This window comes from Hemiscyllium ocellatum, chromosome 13 (genome assembly GCF_020745735.1).
Source record: "Hemiscyllium ocellatum isolate sHemOce1 chromosome 13, sHemOce1.pat.X.cur, whole genome shotgun sequence".
Taxonomy (NCBI): domain Eukaryota; kingdom Metazoa; phylum Chordata; class Chondrichthyes; order Orectolobiformes; family Hemiscylliidae; genus Hemiscyllium; species Hemiscyllium ocellatum.
In genome coordinates, this window is record NC_083413.1 from 45,171,298 (window position 1) to 45,182,158 (window position 10,861).

Below are 10,861 nucleotides of genomic sequence, written 5' to 3' on the forward strand. Positions count from 1 at the left end.
CACTTGAACTGCTGTCATTCACAATCCTGATGATTGGACTTGGGAAACAAAAATATACTTTCTAATTTTGTGAATAACACCAAATTGGAGGATGCAGTTCATACAGAGGAATATGGTGCAAAATTCAGAAAACTTGCAGAAATAATGTTTAATTGGTAAATAATTTTCAATGAAGATAAAAGTGAGATCGTCCATTTTGGTAGGAAGAACAATGAGACCTTTTACAACTTAATACATGTAAATAGATGGAGGAGCAAAGATACATTTGGGGACAGATAAACAAATCACAAGGTAGCAAAGCAGATTTAAAAAGCTATTTTTAAAAGGAAACAAACTGAAAACTGGTGTCTACTTCTAGAGGGATGGAATTGAAAAGTAAGACATTAATAAAACTTGTTCCAAACCTATTTAAACCACTAATATAGGACTGTGCACAACTCCGCATATTATGAAAAGAGTAAGATGTTTTGGAGATAATGCAAAAGATTCACAAGGATGATACCAAAACTCATAGATTCTATCGATTGGGAAAGATTGAACAGGCTGAAGGTTATTCTCCAGGAAAGTGATAACTGCAATGTGACCTGATAAAGTCTTTAAAAATGATTAAGGGGTACAAATCAGATTATGTTTCAGCTTAAATTGAATTCAAAAACAAGAGGCCATCAATAGAGAATTACTAGTAAATCAAAGAGGAAATTCAGGAACCCAAGGAATGAATAAGAAATAGGAGGAGTAACTGCAACAATTACTTGTATGTATCTAAGGAAAAGCAGGACAAGCACAAGGAAGAAGGCTATCTTGAAAGGGTTAGATAACAAAAGGTTGAAAGAGGCTTTGGGGGAGCATAATTGCTGAGCTAAATGAGTAGATTCTGTGATATAAACACTGAGGGGAGTTTTGGTACACGCAAGCGTGTAGACCAGATAGGGTGGGTAGAGAATATGGGATGGTGAAAATTCTAAAAACCCTAATTTCTAGCTCCAACCCTGCAATTTCAGGATTTTAACAATGTGTAAGAATGGATGGGAAATCTCACTGGTTAGTAGGGCTTTTCATGAGTGACTGTACAGTCTGTCCTAGGCTTCAGTAAACCTAGCAACTAAAGTGAAGAGAGGATAACCTCAGGGAAATGTTAAATGCCTCAACAACACTGCTTAGTAGCTAAGGTGAGGAGGGACAGAAGTGAACTGATCAAAATAAAGAAATTAACTGTAAAAATTGAGGATAACATTCCAAAGGATAGAATTGAAAAACTGAAGTTGACTTCCAGGTGAATGGAATTAAAAAGCAGGAAGTCATGTCAAACTAGTACAGAACTTTACTTAAATCACATTTGTAGGGCTGTAAAGAATTGTAGTATGTACGTTATGGAAAAGGTTAGATTCCCCCATTTTCAATAAATGATCCCAGGATCAGACACTCCATTCTGGAGTTGCAGATTCAATCTGAATAATTTGGTGATTTGCACCAAATGGCTCCCGAGCCAACATGAAGCTAAGTTGGCCAATTGGATTGATTCCTGGCTGGGAAACTTGTAAGGACCAAATGATGAAAGCTGTGGAGTTAAAACTTTTAGTGTATACAATTTTGCAGTCTGCCTTTCCCATTACCCAATTCCAAAAATTTGCAGCCTATGGAACATTGATTCTACACCATAGAGTCAAGATCTTGCAGTCACCTCGTGTATTGTTATTGGTTGACAAGTAGGCAATGAAAAACAGCAGTAAAATTATTGTTTACGTCTTGAGAGGTACTGCCAGCTCACTCTCAAGTCTGTGTCTAACAATTATAATTGACTGCTTGTCCAAATAATGTGTCTTCTAATTTTACTGTTCAAATGATTATTAACCTTCCACAATAATCTTCACTCATGGTGTAATCTAAACTAATTTAAAATATTCTCAGTCATGCACATGAACAGAAAATTGCCTTGAAGATAATGTTTGTTCAAATAAAGTGTCTTTTAATTTTACTGCTAAAATGATTGGTAACCTTGTGCAATAATCTTCACTCATGGTGTAATCTAAACTAATTTAAAATATTCTCAGTCATGCACACGACCAGCAATTTGCCTCAAAGATAATGTTTGTTCAGTTACTGGCTTTGTTCCCTGGTACAACAGCAGCGTGATTTCTATAATATTGTCAACACTTCACTGATAGATTCCATCCTTTTTTAGAAAATTTAATAATTATCATTTCATAAATGTTTGTATTGTATTTTCATATTGTTCAATTTTTTTTAAATAATCAGTAGATTTGCTGGCAAGAGGATGTGGATTATCACAAAAGCAAAATACTGCAGAAGAATTACTTAGTAAGGCAACCCCATCCAGGCACTGAGAAACAGATTTAACATTTCAGGACATAACCAGATTTGGCAGGAAAGGGATTGAGGATCTGAAAAGTGACTACAGAGAGCTTGGTTGGAAGATGAAGAGCGGGACAAGTAGAGTAGTGTTCTTCGACTTGCTACCATTGCCACCAGATAGTGAGGTGAGGAACAGACAGCGAGTGCAGCTTAACATGTGGCTGCGCAACTGGTGCAGGACGGAGGGCTTCAGATATTTAGACTATTGGGATGCCTTCTGGGAAAGGTGGGGCCTGTATATGAAGGACGGGTTGCACCTGTCCTGGAGGGGACATTTGCTCGTGTAGTTGGGGAGGGTTTAAACTGTTTGGCAGGGGGTGGGAACCAGAGCTACACATGTGAGAGAGGGGCAATTAGATTAGATTAGATTACTTACAGTGTGGAAACAGGCCCTTTGGCCCAACAAGTCCACACCGACCCGCCGAAGTGTAACCCAGCCAGACCCATTCCCCTACATTTACCCCTGCACCTAATACTACGGGCAATTTAGCATGGCCAACTCACCTAACCTGCACATTTTTTGGATTGTGGGAGGAAACCGGAACACCCGGAGGAAACCCACGCAGGCACAGAGAGAATGTGCAAACTCCACACAGTCAGTCGCCTGAGGTGGGAATTGAACCCGGGTCTCTGGCGTTGTGAGGCAACAGTGCTAAGCACTGTGCCACCCATAAAGGCAGATACAGGGCTGTGACAGGATGTCGTGAATCTATCGGGAAGATTATTCATGTGATGTAACAAAGGGATCGGTTAAAGTGTGTCTGCTTTAACGCAAGGATGTCAGAAATAAGAGTGATGAACTTAGATCATGGATCAGTGTTTGGGACTATGATGTTGTGGCCATAACAGAGATGTGGGTTTCACAGGGACAGGAATGCTTGCTAGATGTTCCAGGGTTTAGAACATTTAAAAAGAACAGGAAGGGTAGAAAAAGAGGAGGGGGGTGGAGCATTGCTAATCAGAGTGTGTATCACAGCTGAGAAATGAAGAACAAAGGAGCTTCTCGTCAAAAGGAAGAAGGCCAGTTACGTAAGGTAGAGGAAGGACAGATCTAGCACAGATTTAGAGGATTACAGGTTTACAAGAAAGGATCTCAGAAATGAACTGAGGAGAGCCAGGAGAGGGCACGAAAAAGGCTTGTCAGGGAGAATTGTGTTGTATTTTCATATTGTTCAATTTTTTTAAATAATCAGTAGATTTGCTGGCAAGAAGATGTGGATTATCACAAAAGCAAAATACTGCAGAAGAATTACTTAGTAAGGCAACCCCATCCAGGCACTGAGAAACAGATTTAACAATTCTCATACGTGACGAATAAGAGAATGATCAGGGAGAAGGTAGAGAAGTAGCGTAGGAAGCTTGTATGTGGAGTCTGAGCAGATAGGGGAAGTCCTAAATGAGTTTTTTTGCTTAAGTTTTCACTAAGGAAAAGGACCTTGTTGTGAATGAGAATTTTGAGGAGCTGGGAAACAGGCTTGAACAGATCAAGATTGATGAAGTTGATGTGTTGGAGATTTTGGCAAACATTAAGATGAATAAGTCCCCAGAGCCAAACCAGATTTATCCTAGGTTGCTCCAGAAGTGAGAAAGGAGGTTGCTAAGCCGTTGGCGAAGATCTTTGCTTCCTCACTCTCCACATGAGTCATACCAGAGGATTGGAGGGAGGCGAATGTTGTTCCTCTGTTCAAAAAGAGGAATAGGGAAATCCCTGGCAATTACAGATCAGTCAGTCTTATATCTGTGGCTAGCAAGGTTTTAGAATGAATTCTGAGGAATAGGATTTATGACTATTTGGAAAAGCATAGCATGATTAAAGGCAGTCAGCATGGCTTTGTGAGGGGCAGGTCATGCCACACAAATCTTATTGAGTTCTTTGAGGAGGTGACGCGACAGGTCGATGAAGGTTGAGCAGTGGATTTGATGTATATGGACTTCAGCAAGGCATTTGATAAGGTTCCCCATGGTAGGTCAATTCATAAAGTCAGGAGGTATGGGATATAGGGAGATTTGGTTGTCTGGATTCAGAATTGGTTAGCTAATAGAAAGCAAAGAGTGGTTGACAGTAGATGGACAGTATTCTGCCTGGAGGTCAGTGGTGAGTGGTGTCCCGCAAAGCTCTGTTCCTGGGCCTCTGTCTTTTTTATAAATGACTTGGATGAGGAGTTGGATGGTGGGTTAGTAAATTTGCCGATGACACAAAGGTTGGAGGTGCCACTGATAGTATCGAGGGCTATTGCAGGCTGCAGCACGACATAGACAGGATGCAGAGATGGGCTGGGAAATGGCAGATGGAGTTCAACCTGGATAAATGCAAAGTGATGCATTTTGGAAGATTGAACTTGAATGCTGAATATAGAATTAAAGACAGGATTCTTGACAGTCTGGAGTAACAGTAGGATCTTTGTGTTCAAGTGCATAGATTGCCACTCAAATGGATAGGGTTGTTAAGAAAGCATATGGTATTTTGGCTTTCATTAACAGGAGAATTGAGTTTAAGAGCTGTGAGGTTTTGCTACAGCTCTACGAGTCCCTGGTGAGACCACACTTGAAATATTGTGTCCAGTTCTGGTCGCCCTACTATAGGAAAGATACGGAGGCTTTGGAGAGAGTGCAAAGAAGGTTTACCAGAATGCTGCCTGGACTGGAGGGCTTGTCTTACGAAGAGAGGTTGACTAAGCTCGGACATTTCTCTCTGGAGAGGAGGAGGAAGAGAGATGACCTGATCGAGGTATACAAGGTAATGAGAGGCATGGATAGAGTCAATAGCCAGAGACTTTTCCCCAGGGCAGGATTGACTGGCACGAGGGGTCATAGTTTTAAGATATTAGGAGGAAGATGTAGAGGAGACATCAGAGGTAGGTTCTTTACGCAGAGAGATGTGAACGCATGGAATCCAGCGATGGTGGTGAAAGCAGAGTCATTAGGGACATCTAAGCAACTGCTGGACATGCACATGGACAGCAGTGAATTGAAGGGTGCGTAGGTTAGGTTGTTTTATTTTATGTTAGAAATGATCCTTGGCACAACATCCTAGGCCAAGGGGCCTGTTCTGTGCTGTACTTTTCTATGTTCTATGTTCATCACCATTCATCTAAAGTAAGAGGTAGAAATGCAGAATAAATAAAGAACTGCAGATACTGGAGATGAGATGTAAATACATGAAATGGCGCTGCCTGGCCTGCTGCAGTTTTCCAGTGGCACATTTTTCAGCTCTGTTTTCTCTGGAGCATCAGAGGCTGAGGGGCGACCTTATCAAGGTTTATAAAATCATGACGGGCATGGATAGGATAAATAGACAAAGTCTTTTCCTTGGGGTGGGGGAGTTCAGAACGAGAGGGCATAGGTTTAGTGTGAGAGGGGAAAGATATGAAAGAGACCTAAGGGGCAACTTGTTCACTCAGAGGGTGGAACATGAAAGGAATGAACTGTCAGAGGAAGTGGTGGAGGCTGGTACAATTGCAACATTTAAAATGCAGCTAGATTGGTATATGAATGGGAAGGTTTGAAGGGAGATGGGCCAAGTGCTTGAAAAAGAGACTAGAATAGGTTAGGATACCTGGTCGGCATGGACGGGTTGGACCAAAGGGTCGGTTTCCATGCTGTACATCTCTATGACTCTATAAACTGCAGGAGAAACTCAGTAGTTCTGGTCACATCTGAGGAGAATTAATCTATCGAGTCCAGTGATCCTCCTTCAGAAGTAGGAATATGATAGGTGAATGAAGACAGGGTAGAAAATTATCTAAAGGGAAGATCTATGATAGGATGATGGGCAGAAAAACTAAATGACAAAACATTTCATGGTGAAAAGCCATAGGGAATGATAAGGAAAAAATAAAGAAACAAAAGCAGATTCCAGAGGAGGTATGAATGAAAGGTTCACAATTGGCTGAACAACATGCAAAAAAAGATAGAAAGGGACAAAAAAAAGCAACAGAGAACAATACTGAGGCAGAGATTATGATTTACATTGTTGAACATTGAGTTTAGAAGCCTGTAGAGTGCCCAGTAGAATGCTGTGGTGCTATTCTTCCAGGTTGTCTTGAGCTTCACTGGAACACTGTAGCAGGCCAAAGACAAGTCAGTGTGGAATAAAGTGGAGAATTAAAAATGATAGACAAATGGATGCTTGGGATCAAATGTATACAGACTGAGCTGAGTTGTCTCCATCTACATTTGCCTCTTCAGAGTACAGGAGATACTCTTGAAAGCAAATATAATAAACAAAATCAAAAGAAGTACATGTCAATACTTTGACACTTAGGAGGGTTTGGTGTCTTAGACATTGAGAAAGGATGAGGTAAAAGGGCAAAATGTTGCACAGGATCATAGAAATCCTGTAATGGGGAAGTAGGCCATTCAGTCTACACTGACCTTCGGAATAGCATTCCACCCAGACTCATCACCTCCCCTGCCCCCATGCTATCCCCTTAATCCTGCATTTCCCATGTTTAATCCACCTAAGCTGCACATCTCTGGACACTATGGCCAATCCACCTAACCTGCACATCTAGAGATTGTGGGAGGAAACCCATGCAAACATGGGGGAAATGTGCAAACTCCAAACAGGTAGTCACATGAGGGTGGAATCAAACCCGGGTCCCTGGTGTTATGAGGCGGCAGTGCTAACCACTCTTAAGTGCTCCAAGAAAAAAATGGGAAAAGGAGGATTGTTGGGATTTCAGTTGTGACTGAAAAGTGGACCAGTGAGTTACAGACAAAACAGTATTTTCAGAATGCTGAAAGGGGAGGGAGGACAAAGACAATGAAGTCAAGGAATTGAATTGAAGCCTCAGTTGTGAGCTGTGTGAGGGCATGAGAATGCTGGAATTGGAAGGAAAATCAACGAAATTCTGCAAATCAGAACACAATCGGGTAATGACATCAAGACAGTCATCATAGAATATTGTAGAGGTACAATTACTTTTTAAAGATTTTGCAGAAGTTTTCAATCACATGCAAACTCTTCACAAAGTGAGACTCACTTTATGCAAAAAGAGATTACCATTCAGTCTGGCTACGAGTAAAAACATTCTTAACATTCATGCTGCATTCCTGTGATCTGCTGTCTGAATGTTCAATGACAGCTGAATAATCTATCCAAAGCAAACTTGCTAGGGAAAGCAGAACTTGGGCGAATCAATGTTCAGCATCGCTATCTTGATGTCTTTTTATTCGAACTTGCCCTTTCCTGAAATAAGATGCTGGCACAGATAATTTTCAATAATATAAAGATTTAATCGCAACGAGTTTTCAGGTTAAGCTATAAGACCCAATATTCTGATTTGGCATCATTCATTTTGGTTCACCTAAGACAGAATTATTCACTTCAATATTGAATGTTCTATAATCCAATTAAGGATGTGAGAATGAAACCTAGAAACATACTATTTTGATTCATTGCTAGGATTTAGCACACTCTCCCAGGGCAGGATACAAGGTGGGGTGGGGAGAGCCGAAAACCAGGGCTATGCCTTCCTTCCAGCTACCTCCACTATAGTTTTACCAGAGGTGGTGGAGTCAAGCAGCAGCCTGTTTACCCATAGGTCAGGTAAGACCCTCTGGTAACTAATTAATGGCTGATCAAGTGTCAGCTTCGGCCACTGCTTGGATTTTACCAGGTGAGGAGGCCAACACCAAATATCCAGTACAGTAGGTGAAACCTGTGGACAAATGGCTGAGCAAGGTCGGGAATATATACCTCCTTTTACGGGTTCTTCGTAAAAATTGAAATCCCCATCTCCATCCTGATCTCTCCCCCCCACACACCCCACCTCCTCCTCCACCCCAGGAAGACTCTCTTGCAGTGCAGCATGATTTCCCCAGCAACAGCCATTGATGTTGCTGGGATAACTGCTGTTTTATTAAGTGGCACTTCTCCGAGGCTGGAGTTTCTCTCTGAGACAGAAAACTCATTCAATAAATGGTCCGACTGCCATAAATTGCTGGGGACAACTGGCCAAGCTGGGTTATCCCTTTTATTTACATCATGGATAGATGGGGATGGAGGTGCCTAGGTCTGTCACATATTTCTGTGAAAAGTGTTTCTCTTCAAAAACGGTGTCAACCTAAATATTTTGCGAACACAGAATTAAAGTAGAAAGCTTAGCATCTTAACATTACAGTTAAACCTGAATTGAAAAATTCTTAACATTTCAAAATTACATTGGAGCAGTAATGTCCTTGATGTTTTGCTAGTTTTAACTTTTTGTCTTACCTTTTGGGGAGCAAGAGTAGAATCAATTCCATAGTTGTTCTTTTTTATAAGTGTGTGTCTCCTTTGCATTCTCATCATTGGCTTTAAACTAGAAAAATGACCAGTCGACTCTACATCTACAATATTAGTTTATTTTATCAATAAGAATACTTTGACCACATTATATGACAGATTTATTAATTAATTTGAGCATTTATCAGAATAATTAAGTTGGGAAAATGCTAAACAGGATCTACTGGATATGTCTTCATTTGCTAGAAAAAGCAACTTTCCATCCCTTTTACCACTGTGAGAGCAAATATTGAAGAACAGCTCAATTGAGAAAAGTGGCAGCACCAAAACTTTTATTCGGAACACACTAGGTTTAATGTAAAGATACTAAATAATAATAATCTGTAAATGTCCTATATATGACAATTTAATGTAGTTTACAATATTACGTCAAATCATGCTAATTATATTAATATGTGTTTGCCCTCATCAAAATGATAGATGTGTTTGTTGGAGAATGGAACATTTTCCAGTCGTCTATGTAGCATCAGCAATGTCTGTCAGCATGGGAGTCAATGGACTAGTAATCCAAAACCCAAGGCTGATGTTGTGGGGACATGGATTTGAATCCCGTTACGGGAGACAGTGCAATTTGAATTCAATAAAATCTTGAATAGAATACTACTTTAATAGCAACCGTGTAGTCCCTTTTAAATGTAGTAAAACCCCAGTTGGTTCACTCATCTCCTTTAGAGAAAGAAATCTGCTGTCTTTACTTGGTCTGGCATAAATAAATGCGTATCCAGGCCCACAGAAATGGGGTTGACTTCTATCTGCCCAGGAAGGGGAATAGAACATAGAACATAGAACATAGAAGGATACAGCGCAGTACAGGCCCTTCGGCCCTCGATGTTGCGCCGACCGAGTCCTACCTAACCTATACTAGCCCAATAACTTCCAAATGCCTATCCAATGCCCGCTTAAATGAACATAAAGAAGGAGAGTTCACCACTGATACGGGCAGGGCATTCCATGAACTCACAACCCGCTGTGTGAAGAATCTACCCCTAACATCTGTCCTATACCTACCACCCCTTAATTTAAAGCTATGTCCCCTAGTAACACCTGACTCCATTAGCGGTAAAAGGTTCTTAGTATCTACCCTATCTAAACCCCTAATCATCTTATACACTTCTATCAGATCTCCCCTAAACCTTCTCTTCTCCAATGAGAACAGCCCCAAGTGCCTCAGCCTTTCCTCATACGATCTTCAGATGCTGGCCAAGCCAGTGACACCCACATTCCATGAAAGAACAACAACAGAATGTTTTCTGCTGAAATTTACAGCTGTCATTGCTGACTCCAACATTATGTGATACTGTGGACTCATAAAAAGGGGAATCATATGCATAATTTTGTTTAAAAATTCTAATATAAATGTAAATCTAAACAAAAAAATACAAAATATGTACAGATAAAATAGGACTCAGGTTTGATATGGTAATAACCTTCTGAAATAACATAAACAATTTGTGTATCCTCTTTGTATTCAAACAGAGAAGCTGTCAGCAACTTCCTTACAGCCTTGAACTTACAGAGGAAGAGTCGAAGCACACAATTCTGCCATCAATTCATTTCAGGCAGTATCTGGACAGCTGTCAGGATAGCGCTTTCTCTGATGGACCAGCCTGAACTCTTTCAAGCAGCACATGTAGGAGACCTTGATACCTTATTGAAAGCCTTTAATATGGACTGATTTACATTCAACATTTAAGGATATATATGGTAGGGATTTCCATGTAAATATAAAGTTTGCTGTCTGTATCAGGATTTTTACAGTTAAGTTTACTTCAGAATTTTCATGGGGAGTACTTGACCATTCCTAAATGGTATCCAATGGTTTTACAGTCATTTTCTTAAAATAGACAAATTGGATTTAATCAAAATTCAATCAAAAATGTGTTGTTCACAGCCAATTATTATTTTAAGATACGGTATACTTTTTAGGTGAGAGTATTTAAAAGATAAATGACAATTATAACAATGTTTCATACATTTGATAAAGTGAGATAAATTTTTTTTTCCTCATTAGAATGTATAAACAGTGCACGAGTCATTGTGATCATTGAAACTTACCATGTAACTGTTTTCCCCCACTTGCGAGTTGGGAAGTAATGCACTTTAATTAAAATGTTGAATATGATCAGAACATCCCCTCTCAATGAAGGCTAAAATTTGAAGTATAACTCAATATAGAATGAATTAAAGAATCGATAGATC

At 40.1% G+C, this 10,861-nt stretch overlaps 1 protein-coding gene across 1 annotated transcript in view; it reads left to right on the plus strand.

Annotated features, from left to right (window-relative positions):
- The window catches only part of pex5la (peroxisomal biogenesis factor 5-like a), a 179,314-nt gene extending 168,977 nt beyond the window's left edge, over positions 1-10,337 (plus strand). The window contains exon 13 of the mRNA XM_060834132.1: positions 10,139-10,337. Within this exon, the coding sequence (XP_060690115.1) occupies positions 10,139-10,337 (199 nt within the window). The remainder of the gene's footprint in view (positions 1-10,138) is intronic.
- Positions 10,338-10,861: the final 524 nt, after the last annotated feature.